At 40.1% G+C, this 20,800-nt stretch overlaps 1 protein-coding gene across 1 annotated transcript in view; it reads left to right on the forward strand.

The window, feature by feature from the left end:
- Positions 1-20,800, forward strand: part of STXBP5L (syntaxin binding protein 5 like) — a 216,844-nt gene that overhangs the window by 117,696 nt on the left and 78,348 nt on the right. The window contains exons 6-9 of the mRNA XM_026065486.1: positions 3,272-3,355; positions 15,448-15,571; positions 17,097-17,175; positions 18,803-18,957. Coding sequence (XP_025921271.1) covers positions 3,272-3,355; positions 15,448-15,571; positions 17,097-17,175; positions 18,803-18,957 — 442 coding nt within the window. The remainder of the gene's footprint in view (positions 1-3,271; positions 3,356-15,447; positions 15,572-17,096; positions 17,176-18,802; positions 18,958-20,800) is intronic.

Below are 20,800 nucleotides of genomic sequence, written 5' to 3' on the forward strand. Positions count from 1 at the left end.
CTTAAAAAACTTGGACTGTCTCAACACCAATGTATAAAATGGAGATGCCAATGGAGTTCTTTTATTTATTTTGTTTAGACTGGAAATTCTTCAATGTAGGAAGATATATATGGCTATCATGTATGCATCATGCATATGTATAGCTTGTAGCAAGATAGAATTCTTTTACCCACCTTTGTCACTGAATGCCGCTTAAATATAGTTGCTATAACTAATAAATATATAACAAATTCCAGGACTTTCCATAATACAGGAATATGTCCGCTTTTGTCTAACAGGTAGGAGTCACAGAGGGGGTCTTTCTCCCACAGAAATGACAAAGAATGTACTTTGCTGAGTATATGAAAAGCCTATAACATGTGTTTGGAAGTCTGAGCTATACTAGGTAATAATTAATATTATAATTAATTATGAGTAATTAAAAGAGATGCCATGAAATTCAAGTTAAAGCAAAATCTTTGCTTCTTCCTTCCTGGACTCCTCTACATATATTTAAAGGTATTTTTCTTCTTTGTTTATGTTTTCTCCTCCAACCACACTTATGGATGTTTATTTTTCAACTGAATTAAATATTACAGTCATGGAGTTTTTCTCATACATCTCTCTAGTGCTTATCATGATCAAGAGGCATGAGAACTTTTGAGTTTTCTATGGTCCAGACAGGTCAGAATTCAGACCATCATAAATATACTGGAGATGAGACTAATCACATTCATCCTGTTGGAGTTCTGACTTTATTGTCATACCAATGTATGATCAGTTAAACAACATAACTACAATGGCATGTCTAAGCAGATGAGAGAGAGATTCCCAGCTATATAGCAGAGCTGTTCATCTTTCAGTGCACTTCTTCCCTGAATTCACAGCACTTTGTATCTTGCGATTCTATAGTGCTGTTGTGTACTAAGTATTTCAGCTGTCTCTGAAAGGAGATATTTGACCTTACAGTAACTAGCTGGAGCACAATGTCTTTCTGAAAGAGAGTGACAACAATCAAAAGACAAGCCAGCTTCACCAGGGAGAAAGGTTTGTTATAAAGCAGAGTCACATATTAAATATTTTTCTATTCCTTCAGTTTCCTGATTACATTTGTACAAAAGCTGAGGTGAGAAGAATACTGGAAGATGGGAACTCAACTGGTTTGATACCCAGCTGTGACGCACCAGTGCTAGTATTCATTATGATCTCAGTAAGAAAGGCATTCAAACTCCATAAGGTACTGATTAAAATACCATTTATTGGAGCTAACACAAAAAGAAAAAAGAGGATAGATAATCTTACATTCCTGCATATGCTGGGAACCCCGAGTTGTGCAGCAGACAGACCTCCACTCAGGGCATAGCACACTGTGCCAATCTCCTCTGTGGAGAAGTTCAGCATTTTGGTCTTTAGAGCTCTTACAGGATTTTCTTACAAAAAAACAATTCTGTTCTTCATTTCTGCTGTCATGCAAAAGAATGTTCACAGGAGAACATGCTGCTTTAAGATAAAGACAAGGACACACAGGTGGTTCAGTGGGACACAGTGGCAAGTGGGAGCTGCCTACGGGCTCCTTTGTTATGATTTAGCCAAGTGAGTTTATCCTGCAGCCACAGGATATGTGCAGCACAGCACAGGCCTGAAGGCCAAGTGCTGTGTGCACTACAGCATAGAACAGCACAGGCCTGCACCTACTCAGATTAACCATTATGTCAGTCACTAAGTCCTCGACGAACAATAGTTTTCCAGCTAGGATCGCTACAGTAGCAGTGAAAGAAAGTGCAGTAAGACCCTTCTTTGTTCACTTTCCCAATGGGAATCTACTAATCCAGAATGCCGTATGGCATCCTGACACCAGTGCTATCTAGTTAACTCCGTGCTGTCTGAACAGGATGTTTTTTCATATTTACTCTGCTGCAGAATCCACAGAATCTGCAGAATTTGTCCAGCACAGTTTGAATTTTGGTCAGGAGCAGAATTCTTAAATAATGAGGTATCATTCATATTCAGGCACTAAATTTTTAAACTATAAATCATTCACAAATTATGTAATGGATCTTCTCATAATGAATGTTCTCACAGCAATATAAAGAATCATATCTAGTAGATCTGAGAGAATTCCCTGACTCTGTTGCAGTGGTATTTATGCATTAATGATATTTATCTTGCTTAAAAAAAAATCCCTTTTTTGATTCAGTAAAGTTTCTTTTTTATGACTTATGTAAGTTAATATGATTGCAAAAAATCTGATAAGGTTTCACAGACTAAGAAATATTCTTGTCAGTCTTCTATTCAAATTCTTAATATAGAAACTCTAAATTCTTTCCTGTATTCTGTGATCCATGTTTTTATGGGCAAAGAACAATTACAATTATCACTGCTAGGTGTATAAAATAGTCCACAACAGAAATCTGTGAGCATGTCAATTTGGTCATTCCTGGAATCGTTACGTCCAAGACAGATTCTTACGAAGATGGGCTCTATAAGAAGCAATCTGCAGGGTACCTAAGTAGGCCAGACTTCACATCTTCCATAAGAACTGAAATTAATTGTGTTACTGTGGAAATATTTTGTTCAAATGAAGTGTACCCAATGCTGTAGCCAACCAATAATTTAAATACTGACCAGGAGAAAGTATTGTGTTCATTTGTTCATTCTTCTTTTTCTCCTGATTATTATTTTTATTCTCTTTAGACAAATCTTTATTACTGATATTTCTCAATTGTGGGTGTTTATAAGACATACTAGTTCTAAAAGAAGTAAAAATTAGGTTACTGCTTTATTTATTTTCAGTTCAGAGGAAAATATGTAGTTTGTTATTTGCTGCAAGAGTTTCTTCATCAAAATCTTTTTAAAGCAATAGGAAACAAAATATCAGTAGGTAAGTGAGAGTTTAATGTGGGGACTCTTTGATTTGATGTTATTTAAGTAATCACTTAAGTGTCAAACAGTTTTCCTTCCAACCAGGGGACAAGGAAGATAACAGCTGAGAGGAACACACTACATTCATAATTTCTCAGCAGATATAAAATTGTGAACTGGCCAGTCGCATAATCTTGCAGAAAAAAGGAAGTGTATAAAGCATTTTTTTTTCTTCCATTTCAGAAGCTGAATTGTCAGATAATTCAAAAGCAGGTTATGTGTAGTGTAAACTACAATCTTGCACATCAGTTTTGGCATTTCTTTTTGTAGTGCTTTTTTTTTTTTAACATCTTAAAATCATGATGTTCTTAAGTATTTGTGTACACCTTTTGAATCTGAAACTATAATTGCATTCGTTTCCCTCCTCCAGCTACTGATAGGCTATGAAAATGGGACTGTAGTACTCTGGGACTTACGATCTAAAAGAGCTGATTTGAGAGCTTATTATGATGAGGTAAGCAATTTCCATTAATTCAGCAAAAGTAGTATTCAGCAGTTTGTCACATGTTTTAACTAGCAGATGGGTATTTATTTTAAGGCACTGCTTGTTCTAGAAATACTGTTATGCTCTGCTTTTGAATGGGATATTGACAATAGAGATGAAATCCTGAGATCTCTAGTTTTAATGCATTTGCCTCTGTTGAGTGTACTAAGACAGAGAGTCTCTTCCCCTTGGTTCTAAAAAGTTCATTAGCTTCTGTGTGGGGATCCCCAGTCTTAGAAGAATGTAGTAATGAGCTGACCCTGAGATATAGCTATATTAGGAATTATTATATATTTTGCGTACTACATATTATTGTCTTTATTGCATAATACTAGTACATTAATTAGTGTGAAAGGCAAATTACTCTGTAGGGTTATCCATATTATGCAGTAGTCAAGATCTGAGTAAAAGGATTTCAGTATTTTATTCTCATATCTCAATCAGACTATTGTTTCTTGTCATTTGTAACTAAGTTGTATCAAACACAGATGCAGTTCTTGTGTCAATAAACGGGTTGCTTCAAAAATAGATATACTGCTAGTTATTACGATTTACCCCTAAGAGAAAACATGCTTTGTTCTGCCAGTCTTTCTGTAAGCTTCAACTTTGATGAATATAAGTGCAGCTACAACTGAAGGTAGCAAAGAAAATTATTTGTGGAGTGGTCCAGGGCATATCTGGTTTCTTTCAGATCTTTCTTCTTCTTCCTCATATCACCTTATCAAATGTAAGGAGTGCACACATTTATTTTCTCTCCAAAAAGTAATCTGAGTCTCTGAATCCTGCACTCTTTAAGGCATGTTTGCACAGACACATTGACACTATACTGAGCTTCAGGGTTAAAATTCTGAGCATCCACACAGCAAATATTATAAAAGACAGGATGATTCAGAGTTTAAACAGGCCAGCACTTAATCCTCAAGATATGTCCCATTCATCTGTCTCTAAGTGATAGTCTACCTATGCATACACTTGTGAAAATGCACCTGTTCTATTACTTGCGATTGCACATTTTCACTTTTCAGGACTCCTAGAGGAACCTGTTCATGCACTGTCTTCTGTTGTGCTCCAGACAAGACTGCATAAAGCAGGACATTCGTAATACCATTTCCATTCTTTTTAATTGCTTGTTGAGACAGAATGCTTGGGTGTTCAGAATTTCTCATACAACTTATTTCTTCCACATTTCTACTACTGTCCTCAGGAAATATGCTTGGTCTTTTTCCCAGTCATGTGCTTTCCTCTTTGATGGCTACGTGCATTGTCATTTCTCAACCTTGGACGTCTTGTGGTGGCTAGCTATCATCTACTGGCACACTTGCAAGATTCTTCTTCTGTCTTCAGAAGGGTTGTGTGACTAACTGCTGTATTTTTTTCCAAACTTTTAGGATCTAGACTGATAATGTTCCAGATCTGCTAGAAAAGGGGTTCCTCTTTAAATCCTGGGGTATATAGCTTTTGTAAGTCACAAGTGATTAGTTCAGCACGTGCCATCTTGTACTTGGCACGAAGCCAAGTTTGCAACTCTAGGCCTCTTCTTACAGCTTGGTCACATAGGATTAGGACCTAAAAAAATTGTTCCCGCTCCCCTTCACCTTTCTATTTGGACTTATCCAAGGGCTCTGCGGCCTGTAAACTCTGACCAGTCTTTCAGAATTGTTCTTCTGACACTGAGACAGCTAGCAATTTCAGGGTACCTGTGAAGTCTCAGATAAAGTGCAGCAGATGATCTGTATCTTCACTGAATGCTTCTTTGAGCAGAGTCTGAATGAAATTAATTCAGCCTTGCTTTTCTTACTATTGGTATGCTTTCTTTAGCACCAGTTTTTAAACTAATGTAGTCGCCATATTTGATAGTGAAAGATCTGGATATCTTGTCTAACTCACCATCTCCTCTTGTGGCATCTCTAAGGATAGTCAGATGGCACCAACTTTATTTGGCTCATCAGTGAAGCAGATACTTCTGTTTAGTGTCAAAAATTCTCCTGGCACCAGACTTCTACATCAAGGGGCACTTGGTACGTACTGTGAGAAACAGCCTATTCTGTTGTCTTTGATGCACTGTGAGCATTCAGCACCAAGGCAAGTTCTTTCTTCTCTGTCATCTTCTTCAGGTAGGTGTCCATCCTAGTAATGATACCTGGAGCAGATGTAAGCACGCTCAAGGCTCCATCCCCATACTCCATCCTTTCACAGTTCTCCTGTGTTACCCTGATGGCACTGGGTCCCTGTCTGCTCCAAACCAGACTTTGAGAAGCAGACTCTGTATTGCTACTCAGATCTGTAGAATCAATTACTGTGCAGCACTAGGGCAAGAAGTTAACAGCAGGTATTTTCTGATACTGGAGAGGAAAGGAAGCTGGCAACTCATTGTGTGTCTGCAAATCTAAATGTTCTTCTTTTCTAAGTTCAAGATGGGGACTGTATCTGCTGTCATTCAGTTGTTAAAGACAGGAATAGTTTCATATCTTTTGACTCTTAAGATGCTTGTTTTCATACAGCTACAAGAAATGCCTTCATTTCATTGTCAGTCAGAAACATTATTAAAAACAGTCTCTTCCATTCAGATTTTTCACCATGCTGAGTGGGTTGGGTTTGTTTGTTTCTTTTTTAATCAAGTTCTTAGAAGTAGTGGACAGTCAGCTCAGATGGAACAGGTCTTCTTTATTTCAGCGTTTAGAAAGCTGACTAACAAATTATCAAGACATAATGGCTCTCAGTTTATTAGGCTTTCACCACTATGAAATCTTGCCTTTCCTCGCCTATCCTTTCTAGGCTGCATGCCTTGTCATACCAGTGTGATGCTTCACGTCACATGAGACTTACAGACTTGGATATGTGACATGTTGCAGACATCTCCTCAACACATGGGTATTTTTTTCACTGGGAAGTGAGTTGTTCCCTAAAATATTAGCAGGATCTGTCCAATGCTTGCAGAAGTATATCTTTTCTTTTTCCTTCCCATCCAGGTTAATGTCATGGACACATTGCCACTAGAAAAAAGAACTCACTGAGATAACCTAATAGCCTGTCAACAGGGCACATGAGGACTTTGCCCCTGTTCACAGACCAGCTATTGCAGCATTTAACAGCTCCTTTCCCTGTTCCATCTTAGTTGTTCTATGCTTCATGTCATGAAGGCTGGACAGCTTTCTATGATAAAATATGTCTGCTCATTTCAAGAGAGGGAGATTCTCACCAAGGCTGTACAAGTACATTATCTGGAACTTCTCTGCTTGGTGTTCTTGTAAGCCTGTATCTTCCCTTTAAAACTTCTTCCTGATATTTATGGCTTATTCAGTGGAGTTGCTAAAAGTAGTCCTGATTCTCTTTTAACCCAGTTGAAGTCCAGTTAGAAGCTGCCTCAGCTCATCAGCTCCTGATGCAGGGAGTTTTTATGTATTCTCCTCTACTGTTTCAAAGCTTCTCAAGAGGCTAACTAAAATGTTCTCACTTGTGAAACACCTGATGCCAGAGTGGAGCTTGAACCTGCTGCTAAAGACTCTTGCGTCTGCTCTTTGAGTTGTTGTTGCTTTTGTTGTTTTTTTTGTGTGATGATGATTGTCATCTTCCTAGTGGCAATCCCAACTGTCAAGTGTGAGATATTCGGGTCTTTTAGATCAATGCTTCTACATTATGCCCTCTGTTTAAGGTTCCCCTTGCAAACCCTTTTCTAAATTCCTTCAAAAGTTTATTTCTAGAGAGAGGAAGCCTCAGGAGAGAGAGCACATAAAAAAGACAGATCCTTCAAAGGTTCTGTAAGTTATTGTTGAAAGCTGGCAGACCCAAAGAAGCAGCCATCTTCATATGCAGATTGTTTAAATGTTTGACAAGTTGTGTCAAAACATATTCTGAGGTTACTAAAGCATAGTCATCATCTTTCATCTGACCACATCTCCAAAATGAAGCTGTAGAGGCCTCAGAGACATTTTCCACATGACTCTTCCCTACCTTTATCAAGCACTATGCCATTATAGAAGTATCAAATCTGATGTGGCCCTTCATATAACAGTCCTGCAGTACTACAAACACAAAGGATTCTTAAGATTCAAGTGACAGGATGAGATGAGTGTGGTGCTTGTTCAAAATATGGTTAAAAATGATTCTGGAGTCCCTTTTGAGTTCTTATCAGTTGGAGGAGTTTTGTGCTTGGGAGGGAACTGAAAAGGTGTTGGGCATGCTTAACTTCAGTACATGCTGAGTATGAGAGAAGATGGAATATGTATGCAACAATTGTGGGTATTGCAGAAGGAAAAATATATCCAATCTGGAGTGATAAGGTTTATGTGTATAAACTGTGTGAAGATTCACATGAGTCACTGACTGTGACAAACTCCTGTTCTTAGTGAGCAACTGCTCCTTTATTATGTGGATGCTACAGGAGTGGATCAAAGTGCTAGATATACTCTAGCAGAGAGAAAATTAGGAACTTGTTCTGTACCACCTTTCAGTATCAGTTATGACTCCCAGACGAGACCTCCAAAACCAATTATAAATAATTCTTGCTCATTTTGGAGTAAAATCTAACAGGTGAGCTTGAGTTGCTGCTAAGCCAACTGTCTGTGACTGTGGGAGTATTCCTCCTCAGCTCCACTCAACAGGAGGTTTATGCTGGCAGTTTGCACCTAGCAGCTGAGAGGCAGTTTAACAAGCAGCTTGGTATGTTTTTTAGCTGCTAGTTAGTAGCTCTTGCTCAGAAACAGTTACCACATGAAATGCCTCTATGTGTGATAACACATCAAAAGTGGATTCCAATTTGACATGATAGCAAGCATGAATGAGCTCTTGTCAGAATTTGCACAAGCATAGACATGCCTTCAGTGTAAGTGAAGCAGCACCCCCACAGATCTTAGGCTTATTACCTGAGAGAAATGGCATTGGACTGTGCATGGTAACACATCTTCGTGCATTACCATTTGTTGCTTCAATACTTGCCGTGGTGTCTTCCGGGTCTTTATGAGGAATTGTGTGCCCACCCCACTCTGGTAAGTAAAAGATTTGAGTGACGCCTATTATTTCACTTAAAGATAAATATCTAGACTTCCCTTTGTTCAGCTCAGTTTGTTGTGTCTGTATTGGTATGACTAGTTTATCAGCATGTTGGCAAAGTGTTCAGATACAAGACATGTCAGATTCCTTTTGCAACATCTGGAACGTCTTACTGCCAAGGCTCATTTTGCGGAAATGCTTTCCAGCCTCAGGTGCTGAGTAAAGTTCTGGGAAGGGGTCATAGCTTTTTCATTAGTTTCTTCTGAAACTGCCTCCAGACCATCAGTCTTTACCAACCGTATCGATCAAAATACTTATTAAGAGAGCAAGACCAACAGGGAGTTTCGAATAGTGACGAGCAACATTTGAGATAATTCCTTATCAGCTTAAGCAAAACTGGTATGAACAATTCCAGCACTGACTTAGGAATATGCAGGCATGATTTTAAAGTGATTTGAATAAAGCAGGTAAAAAGTCCATACAGAACTGTAAGTGTACACAAGGTGTTAGCATTTTCTGGAGTGCAAAAATGAAAATTTATTAAACTACATTCAAAAATAGGTCTCACTTATTTACACTTGCATAAAAAATACATTGTGTTTTGTGCTATTTGGCAACTAACATTTCTGGAAGTAAAATGGATTCCAGGGAAAATTCTGCAAGTTTCAAGTTATGGTTTGCAAAATAAAATACTTAAGAGAATCACTTTAGAATTCCTTTGCTTCCTGTTTTGCCAAGCAATCCAGAGAATTATATTGCTTCTTGCAAAAAAACATGTATAAGACCTCAGAAAAGAATTGTGTCCGCACAGGTTTCTTTTTCCAGTAAGCTGTTTCTTTTTTGAGATTCAACTTTTTTGCTTCTGCTTCTCTCACTTTTAATGTGTTTAAGTAAAATGTCTATAGAAAAAAAACTCTTTTCAATCTGTGTGAAATGGCATTCTGTCTACTTACATTATTTGGTTGTACCTTGGTTGTAGGTCTTATTTTTGTACTAGTCCTTTTATCTCCAGACTTTCCCCTGTTAACTTTTGCTCATTTCTTTATCATCCTCAACTCCAATGCAAATTGCATTTTTATTATCATTCCAGTTGCACACACTTGCCTCTTACAGCTGCATCCTCGTTATTTAAGGACCATCCTTAACTCCTTCACTTCTGTGAACTCATTTGCTCTTTCTGTTCTCTTCCTATCTCATCTTTCCATTACTTGTTTGGTTTAACCTTATCTCGTTTTTACAGTATGTTCTTGTCTTGCATAAGACTCTGCAGCTGACATTGTCATCCTTTCCTGTTGAATTAGTTGCACATCAGTTATTTGAGCCATAGATTAATCTGTTCTTAAAATGAGGTGTCAGATTATACCAAAGTAATTTTGTTTAATGTTAATCAAATTCCAAAAAGGAAGAATTTTTTGTCACTCAGTTGTTAAATATAGATCAAAAAGATAAATATCAAGACAAGATAGAGCTGCACATAACATAGTTCACAGAATCACAGAACGGTTGAGGTTGGAAGGGACCTCTGGAGATCATCTAGTCCAACCCCCCTGCTCAAGCAGGGTCACCTAGAGCACATTGCACAGGATCGCGTCCAGGTGGGTTTTGAATATCTCCAGAGAAGGAGAGTCCACAACCTCTCTGGGCAGCCTGTTCCAGTGCTCTGTCACCCTCACAGTGAAAAAGTATTTCCTCATGTTCAGATGGAATTGTTTGTGTTTCAGTTTGTGCCTGTTGCCTCGTGTCCTGTCGCTGGGCACCACTGAAGAGTCTGGCCCCATCCTCTTGACACCCTCCCTTCAGATACTTGTACACATTGATAAGATCTCCTCTCAGCCTTCTCTTCCCCAGGCTAAACAGGCCCAGCTCTCTCAGTCTTTCCTCATAAGAGAGATGTTCCAGTCCCCTAATCATCTTTGTAGCCCTTCGCTGGACTTGCTCCAGTAGTGCCACATCCCTCTTGTACTGGGGAGCCCAGAACTGGACACAGTACTCCAGATGTGGCCTCACCAGGGCTGAGTAGAGGGGGAGAATCACCTCCCTGGACCTGCTGGCAACACTCTTCCTGATGCACCCCAGGATACCATTGGCCTTCTTGGCCACAAGGGCACATTGCTGCCTCATGGTCAACTTGGTGTCCACCAGCACTCCCAGGTCCTTCTCGGCAGAGCTGCTTTCCAGCAGGTCAACCCCCAACCTGTACTGGTGCCGGGGGTTATTCCTCCCCAGGTGCAGGACCCTGCACTTGCCTTTGTTGAACTTCAGGAGGTTCCTCTCTGCCCACCTCTCCAGCCTGTCCAGGTCTCTCTGAAGGGCAGCACAGCCCTCTGGGGTATCCACCACTCCTCCCAGTTYTGTATCACCAGCAAACTTGCTGAGGGTGCACTCTGTCCCTTCATCCAGGTCATTGATGAAGAAGHTGAACAAGACTGGACCCASTAYTGACCCCTGGGGGACACCGCTAGCTACAGGCCTCCAACTAGACTCTGCGTTGCTGATCACAACCCTCTGAGCTCTGCCATTCAGCCAGTTCTCAATCCACCTCACTGTCCACTCATCTAGCCCACACTTCCTGAGCTTGCCTATGAGGATGTTATGGGAGACAGTGTCAAAAGCCTTGCTGAAGTCAAGGGAGACAACATCCACTGCTCTCCCCTCATCTACCCAGCCACTCAGTCCAGCACAGAGGGCTATCAGATTGGTTAAGCATGATTTCCCCTTGGTGAAGCCATGCTGACTACTCCTGATCACCTTCTGATCCTTCATATGCTTAGAGRTGACATCCAGGATGCGCTGTTCCATCACCTTTCCAGGAATGGAGGTGAGGCTGACTGACCTGTAGTTCCCTGGGTCCTCCTTCTTGCCCTTTTTGAAGACTGGAGTAACGTTGGCTTTCTTCCAGTCCTCAGGCACCTCTCCTGTTCTCCATGACCTCTCAGAGATGATGGAGAGTGGCCTAGCAATAATATCCACCAGCTCCCTCAGCACTTGTGGGTGCATCCCATCGGGCAACCCATGGATTTGTGGGTGTCAAGTTTGCCTAAATGATCTCTAACCCGATCCTCCTCGATCAAGGGAAAGTCTTCCTTTCTGCAGACTTTCTCTCTTGCCTCCAGGGTCTGGGGTTCCTAAGGGCTGTCCTGAGCAGTAAAGACTGAAGCAAAGGCGGCATTCAGTAACTCTGCCTTCTCTGCATCCTTCATCACCAGGGCACCCATCCCATTCAGCAGCAGGCCCACATTTTCCCTAGTTTTCCTCTTGCTACTGATGTATTTGAAGAAGCCCTTCTTGTTGTCCTTGACATCCTTTGCCAGATTTAATTCCAAATGGGCCTTAGCCTTCCTCATCTCATCCCTGCATACTCTGACAACATTCCTCTATTCCTCCCAAGTGGCCTATCCCCCTTTCCACCTTCTTTACACTTTCTTCTTCTGTTTGAATTTTGCCAGGAGCTCCTTGCTCATCCATGCAGCTCTCCTGCCCTCTTTGCTTGACTTCCTACTCATAGGGATGCACTGCTCTTGAGCCTGGAGGAAGTGATGTTTGAATATTAACCAGCTCTCTTGAACACTCCTTCCTTCTAGGGCCCTAACCCATGGGATTCCTCCAAGTAGGTCCCTGAAGAGGCCAAAGTTTGCTCTCCTCAAGTCCAGGGTTGCGATCCTACTTAGTGCCCTGCTTCCTCCTCGCAGGATACTGAACTCCACGATCTCATGGTCACTGCAGCCAAAGCTGCCCCCGACCTTCACATCTCCAACCAGTCCTTCTTTGTTTGTTAGTACAAGGTCCAGTACAAGGTCCACCTCTCCTCATTGGCTCCTCCACCATCTGTGTCAAGAAGTTGCCACCAATGCTCTGCAGGAACCTCCAGGACTGTTTGTGCCTAGCTGTGTTGTCTTTCCAGCAGATATCGGGGTGGTTGAAGTCCCCCATGAGAACCAGGGCCTGGGATTGTGAGGCTACTTCCGGCTGTCTGTAGAAGGCCTCATCGACTTCCTCTTCCTGATCAGGTGGCCTGTAGTAAACACCCACAACAGTGTCMCCYMTGCTAGCCTGCCCTTTGATCCTTACCCATAAGCTCTCGACTCGCTCTTCATCCACCCCTAGCCACAGCTCGATACATTCCAGTTGCTCTCTCACCTAAAGAGCAACTCCACCACCTCGCTTTCCTGGCCTGTCTTTCCTAGAAAGCACATAGCCATCCATGACAGCACTCCAGTCATGYGAGCTATCCCACCATGTCTCTGTAATTGCAATGAGATTGTGGCCCTGCGACTGCACACAGATCTCTAGTTCTTCCTGTTTATTCCCCATGCTGCGTGCACTGGTGTACAGGCATTTCAGAGAGGTGATCAAGCATGCAAATTTCCCCGGAGGGATACAAGAAGATCCTCCATAGCCACGTCCCATGCGCACTTCCCTGGCTGCATTCACCTGCTGGAGGCATCCCAACTTGAGCTGTCTTTTGCCAACTACCCTGTCGCTATAACTCTCCCCTTCCCCCATCTTTCCTAGTTTAAAGCCCTCCTTACCAGGYTGGCCAACCTGTTGGCAAAGACACATGCCCTGCTTAGTGAGGTGGATCCCGTCTCTTGCCATCAGTTGTCGATCTTCAAACAGGGTCCCATGGTCGTAGAAACCAAAACCCTGTTGCCAACACCAGCGGCGCAGCCAGTCGTTAACTTGGAAAATCCGTCTCCTCCTCCTCCCATTCTTCCCCCTCACTGGCAGGATTGAGGAGGAGATGACCTGGGCTCCCAGACCCTTGACCACCAACCCCAGAGCTCTGAAATCCTGCTTGATGGTTTCCAGTTTGCCCTTGGTGTCATTAGTGTCCACATGGAAGAGCAGCAGAGGGTAATAGTGGACAAGCCTTGGCAGTCTTTCCATGACATCTCTCACACAAGCCCCTGGCAGGCAACAAACCTCTCTAGACAAGAGGTCAGATCGGCAGATAGGTACCTCCATCCCCTGCAGCAGGGAGTCCCCCACAACAATCACCCGCCACTTCTTCTGGGTGTTCCCACAAGGCACAGGGTCTGTTGTCCCAGTTACTTCCCTTGCAGCCATGTCCAGCTCCTCCTCATCCTGGAGGGCACTAAACCTGTTCTTCAACTGCAAGTTCTCAGGAGGAGTAGGAGCCTTTCTCCTCCTATGAGAAGTGACCAGCTTCCAGCCGCCTTCTACAGTGTTATGAGGTACTGTTTCACACAGCCCAGAGCCCTCCGACAACTCCACTGCTGTGGGGGCTTGAGACTCCTGGAGCTGTACAGTCTCTGAGAATACCGTCTATCTCTGTCTCATCCTCTTGGATACTACGCAGCATACTGACTTCCTTCCGTAACTCCTTTACCTGATGACATAGCTTGTCAACAACAGTACATCTCCTGCAGGAGAGCTGACCGTCAACCGAGGCCTCCTGGAGAGGCCCCAAGCACTCCCTGCGACCTGAGACCTCTAGAGCTGCATCTGCTGTCAGAGGATCTGTCTGGGTCCAAGCCTCTGTCAGAGCTGATGCAGCGACTCCAATGGCTGCTGGGGAATGTGCTCTGCGGCGTGTCATGACCATACTTGAGGAAGCGTACACCAGAGGGATCGGAAACAAAGGTGCCTTCTTGCACCCTGCTGCACAAACTGCTGCACTCTAGGCCTGGTTCTTATATAGGCCTCTCCCCAGCACTGGCTAAGAGGGTGCTTGACCCACCCTAGTCAAGGGCCACCTGAATCAAAGGCCCCAACTCCCTCTGGTCAGGGGCAACCAAGAGAGCTCGTCAGCTACTCCTAGCTAGAGCTTCTCCCAGGAGAAGTTAAGGCCTCCTGCAGTTGTCCCTGCCTAATTTCCCCTTTCCTGTTAACAGCAATCACCTTCTAGTTCCTCGGGGGTCCTCAGAAAGCCCCACAACTTCCAACAAGTTGCATGCCATGAACAAGTAGGAATTTTTCCCTTCTGCATACCTCCCCCCCAACTGGTGGATTATGCTGAAGAATCCAAAATTTAAGAAAAGCCACAGTTCCTTTATCTTGCCTCCCTCTCCACATCAGTGTCCAGCCATAATAGTTCATAAAACTCGCTGGCCTGATTCAGACAAGTGTTCCACCCTGTGCTGTCTTCTGCTTCTTACAGCACCAGAAGCAAATGTTTCCGAGGGGAGTGTGTGAGAAACTGTGGTATTCAATGAGATGAAACTTTGTTCTTGTCAGAAAATGTCTTTTGTTAGTTTCTATTATCTTTTGAGCTTGTCTGATGTAATTGTGGATATTCTTATTGTTTACTCTAAGTGTCTTGTCCTTTTTTGAGCTATTCTAACCTCCTGATGCCTTGTGCCAGTCAATTTCACTAGTTGTGCATGAAATATTAAAATATTTCTATTAATTTAAAAGCGTTGCTTTTCAGTATACTTAATATTCATTACATGGTACTTGCATTATGTACGTAGGAGTGCCAGTTTCCCCTTCTCTGAAGCACTGCCAGTTTCAAAATTATCTTATGTTACTGTTTTATTAATTTTCTATATCAATGAAACAGTTCTGGTCACTTCAGTCTTTTTGTTTTTATTCCTAAATATCTCAGATTTCTGGGTACTCACTCAGAAACTGAAGAATGTGGAAAAAAAGAGATTCAAGAACAGAGTACTGTTTTTGCTTTTCCTAAATAGTCTTCTGGGGAAGCTGGCATATGTTGCATGTTACCTGTAAAAACTTGTTACACAGCATTCTGTGTACATTTGCACGCTAAAATACTTTTAAGGAGAGCTATCAGAGATGTAATGATTGCACTGTATATCCCTTGTTCTTATACTCTTCCCTTAACAACCTATTACTGCCATTTTGGTCTGATGCAATATAGGCTTTCTTACATTCCTGTGTTGTGTTAGCATTTATAGTAGATTTTTTTCCATAATGAGCAGCTGATTACAGTCATGTGTAACTAAACAGTACTGGTAATGAACTCTGGATAAACAAGAACCATCCAATTGTTGATATACCACTAGATAAAGATAATCCAAAGTCATACATTAAAATATCATTAGTATAAACCCTGTATTCCATCTCAACTTCTTCTACCATTTCTCTAGGCTATTCATTCTGTTGCTTGGCACCATGAAGGGAAACAGTTCATGTGCAGTCACTCTGATGGCAGCTTGACCCTCTGGAACCTGAAAAGTCCTAATAGACCATTCCAGACCACAATTCCACATGGTAATTTTGTTAATTAAAATGTATAACAAAGAAGCAATGCAATATTGCCTATGTTATTTGCTAATATCTATGTTTATTTCTTTTTTTCATTACTGTAGCCCTAATGAAGAGTACTTTTTGTATAAATTTTTTTAATCTGCAAAGTAGCTGCAAAATATTATCAAAATCAGCGATTTTCGTCAAACATGTTTTGTTTTCTATCTGTGTCATAATGCTGCTCTAAAGTCTTCTTTCATCCTTTACATCTTAGTAGTCTACTACTAATCTTTGATATCCTCAAACTACAGATTTTTCAAGCTTTTTTCTTATATATTTTGCACTTTTGTATTTTGTGCCAATATGTGTAGTTTTCACAAGTAGTGTACTTTGTACAGGGTAGGATGTTGCTTGTAATAGAGGTGGTACAAGACTTCCCAAGTCTCTGCAATAAAAAAATTTAAATGAACCATATTAAGAAATAGCTATTATCTTTTATGGCTTAGATTTTATAGGCCATTACTTCATATCAAGGTAGAAGACTATTAACTCTATTGTAAATCAGTGCATTAGAAAGTAGCCTGATTTGGGAGAGAGTGGAAATCTGTGCAGCCCAGAGAAGTTTTAACATTTTCTTAAATTTCCTAATTCCTTTTGTTTTATCACTTTTAGAGACATAGAATTATAACTTATGTTGGAAAGGACCTTCAGAGGTCATCTAGTTGAACTTGCGGCTCAAAACAGGCCTGATTAGATCAGGTTGCTCAGAGCGGTGTCTAGTTGAGTCTTGAATACCTCCAAGAACAGATATTCCACATCCTCTCTGAGCAACCTGTTCCAGCATTTAAACACCTTCATAGTATATTTTTTTTCCTAATTCTAACCAGAATTTCCCATATTCCAACTTGTGTCCTTTGTTTCTTGTTCTATCACTGTGCATCTCCAAGAAGAGTTTAGCTCAATCTTCTGTGTATCCTCCAGTCAGGTTGTTGTAGAAAGCAAGGTTAAGCCTTCCAAAACAATGAAAACATAATTGCTAATGTTCTGGTTTACAAATGATTCTTCTCTGACTGAAAGACAGTACTGAGCCATAACTAATCAAGAACCTGTGAATTTCAATTGTATATTTCATTTAATTTTATCACTGACCTGGTCACAGTCCAGAGCATATAATAACATTTTGTCAACGAAATTAATTGAGTCAATCTGAGAATGGCTTAGGAAAAAATTAAGAGGTACACAGTTGTTCAAATTCATTAATTATTAGTTGAGTGACATCCTGCCGGAAGTGTGGATGGTTTTTAGATGTCTTTGAAGTGTGGTCTATAGTCCTTTAGACATATGTGGCAGTAAAAGCTTAAAGCCCTTACAAATGTAATTTAGCCAAATTCATGTATTAGGGAATAGGTGTTAATACTCTATCATCTTCTATAGCTTTAAAGTTCCATTCTCTTGCTGGATATACAGTTGCTTCACTGTGTTTATTTTAGTTTGATAGTTCAGTTATAATGATGTTTTAATAAAGTTTTCATCCTCTTTCTTTCCTTAGGAAAAATTCAAAGAGATGGAAAAAAACCTGAATCTTGTAAACCAATTCTAAAAGTAGAGTACAAGACCTGTAAAAACAGGTATGTTTTCCTCCTCTGTACATGAAGTCTAGGTAAAACCCTTTAGACGGCCATGCTATGTGTAAAGTAGACCTACTCTGGCAAACTTGCATTTGCAGAGTGCTGCAGGACATGCAAACGTATGACATATACTTCAGTTGTGGCCTCTAGCGCTGCTGTCTTCTAGTTACTGTCATATGGAGACACTCTGTCTTGACCATAGAATGGAAATACAAGAATAAAGAAGTCATCTAAGTCAAGTTTCTGGGTAGCCTATTAAATTTTTTTTCACAGTTTGTACTCTAAAATGATGTTTTAAATTCATTTTAGTTAAAACTTAAGCTGGTTTTTAAATGCAAAACTTAAGGTAAAATAAGATTATAGTGTAAATATTAATTAATAACTATTAAGCTTTTTTATACAATGTACTAAATAGTCTGAAATGAAATGTTTCTTTTTCTTGTGAGAATGGATGTAATGTTCCAAAATTATTTAAAAATTGAGTATGAGATTTTTAGGACTAATTGTATATAGTTTATGGTTCTCATAGATTATGCGCCCAACTTTCATGCACAGATCTCATCTGTCCTAGGTGGGGGGGAGGGCTTGGCCTCAGCCTCATGTGTAGCATGGTCATGTTCTTGTGATCCTTTGCTGTTGTTCCCCAACTTCCCTGTTGGCCTCACAAAAGTCCCTTCATAGGACTGAAGTTTTTGCCAAGTATGAGTGTGCAGTGAGCAGCACTGTATTGAGCTCAGCCACATACCTCTTCATCAACTCTCAGCACTTTAAATACCACTGAGCTTACATTGTTTTTCTTGAAAAGCCCTCTTCAAAGAGTGAAATGTTTAAGGAAGTTTGCCTGGGCCATTGCAGCCTGGGGAAGTTCACCAGAATGAAAGTAAAAAGATAGATAGACACAAAGTGGCATTCAGGAAAAGGACTTCTGCATTGTAGGCCTAAATCTGCTTTTGGTCAAAGTAAGGATGTCTTTCTGCAAGAAATTTTGAAAAGCTCAAATAAGTTTTCATTCTAAAAAGAAATCAGTTCTTTCAGCATCTGTGGGACAGACTTGTCTTGGAATGAATTGACTTTGGCGTTGAATAAGGTACCAGCTGTGTTTTAAATTTTTGCTGTGGTTACAGACTGTAAAAGTTTTCTCACCTATATAGATTTTCAAACACCTGATAAGTAATGATCTCACCTCACCACCTTTCTCTCAGGATATTTATAGATCTCTCAGCTGTATCTGTCTGACAGTTTTTATAGGGCTTGTAGGGACTTAATGTTTTGGAAACTTCATCTGTCTAATTTGGTTGAAATTAGCCTAAACCTTAAAAAAAAATGAGAGGGAGGGGATCAACATAAACACAGAACAAAGCTGTCATAAAGGATATGAAATTTGCAGCTGCATTAAAGCAGTCACTTTCATAATAGACCATACCTTAAAGAGAAGGAACTTCAATTTATCAACAGATGTTTTGAAAAGGACTGTATCCTTTCAACTGTGTAATTACTCAAGTTACATTCCTGAGTTAATAAAGTACTTTTACAATCTTTCTCTTTTACTTTTTGCAAAGCTATTTTTATTTAAAAGGTACTATTGCAATGCAAACTTTTAATTACCATCTTTTGATTTTTAATGCAGTGAACCATTTGTGATATTTTCTGGTGGACTGTCATATGACAAGGCTTGTAGAAGACCAAGTCTAACCATCATGCATGGGAAAGCAATTACAGTTCTTGAAATGGATCACCCTATAGTTGATTTTTTAACTCTTTGTGAAACCCCATATCCAAATGGTGAGTTCACTGAGCAAAACGCAGTTATAGAAAATGTAGATGAAGTGGTCTTCTCTCCGACCTTAATGTCTTAATTGTATTCAGTGAACTGGGCTCTTCCATTCTGATAGTTGTCTCCATCTCAAAAAAAAAAAAATCACTGAAATAACTGGAACCTGTTTGCATTCCTAACACTGGAAACAGGTAATGAGTGGACAATAAAGCCTGAAAAGATCTCCAGATATAAGCTTGAAACACATGAGCTAGTGTGAGGAAATATTGCTATTAATAAGATATGTGTGCTTATATTTCTGACACTTCTCATGACGCTGGAAATGTACAGATTGGTAAATTATTTTAGTTTAAACTATCACTTTTCTGCAAAATATTTGAATAGATTCTTTCTCATTAGCCTGAATTCAGCTCTTTGTTTAAGTGTTCTGCTGGATATTGTTGGACTGCTAAATTCTGAAATAAATTCACAGAAAACTCCAGAAAGCAAAGTAAGAAAAGCTGTAAGCCAAAAAGAAATTAAGTTTAACATTTTAAACCCTCAGGCAGAAAAGTAAAATAAGTCTTTTATATGTAGCTAAATCAAATGCATATTAAAAACACTTAGTAAAGATAAAGTGCCTATTTATTTCAATGTTATGCAATAAATTTAATTTTCTGTAGTCAAAGTTAGTGTTGGTTTTCATTTAATTATGGCAAATACAGTGATACTTTCCAATATTAAGGATTTATAGCCTCTCCCTCAGCTCACATGGTAATATTTACATTTTTGGTTTTAACCGGTGTTATTCACAGCCTGGTATAACAGAAAGCTATCAAATGATATGCATTCATAGCAGGCCTGAAAGGGAAGTAAATCAGTCAGTTTACTCAGCCTTTTGGCATCGGCTATCTGATGAGTGTAATGTGAGCCTGTACATGCTGGAATGGCTTGCTGCTCTTCAACTGATAGTCTTGATTTTATATTTACAATTTTTAAAATAGTATTTACATTATTAACATGGAGGTACCTTGTGCATGAAGAGGAGCATATACTTGTCTTTTCAATCTAAAAACATTTATCTATTATAAAAGAAAAAAGCATTAAGAACAACTAAATAATCTGCTAAAGAGAGTATGGGAGTAAGGAACATGACATTATCTGAATTGAACATAGCAGACTTATAGGAGTATTATAACAATTATGTAGCTTTGTAAAGCAGTTTAGGTAGTGTAAGCTTTTATTATGAAATGTATTTTCTGGGGGGAAAGTCATAAATAATTATGTAGAATAGGTTATAGATATCTTTCTCCAGTTATACTGTCTCTGTTGAACTCAAATGAATTGATCTGTATTTAAAAAGCAAAAATCAACTCTGTTAAATTTGATAGCACTATAATTTGAATGCCAGCATAAGATGAAACTTAGGTAAAAATGCTCCCTTACAAAAGAAAAGTGGCTGAAAGATCACAATCCACCACTTCAAGTGCAGCTTTGTACTTTAGTGGGACAAGGAGCAGTTCTCCTTTTCACACCCTCAGTCTGACACATGGGTGCTCCCCCCACCCCAGCCCCAGCTTTGTTTGCAACACAGTCTATCTTTTGGATCATCTGCTAACTCTCCAGAATACTTCTGTCATGTTGTTTCTTTGGTTTTCCCTTGCTATTGTTAAAATGAGGGTCTAGAGAACATTTTCCTTTGGAATTCCTTTGGAATTGAGGGCATTATGCATCGTCAGGTAGACACAACCAGCTGTTCACAGTCTGTTTTTGAAGAACAGTTGAACACAGAAAAGTATTACTACTGGAGAATGAAGATACGTTTTCTGTGTAGTAATTGGTTCAGTGATGCAATAATACCACAACCTCCAC

The sequence above is a fragment of the Apteryx rowi genome, unplaced genomic scaffold (assembly GCF_003343035.1).
Source record: "Apteryx rowi isolate R43461 unplaced genomic scaffold, aptRow1 scaffold_228, whole genome shotgun sequence".
Taxonomy (NCBI): Eukaryota; Metazoa; Chordata; class Aves; order Apterygiformes; family Apterygidae; genus Apteryx; species Apteryx rowi.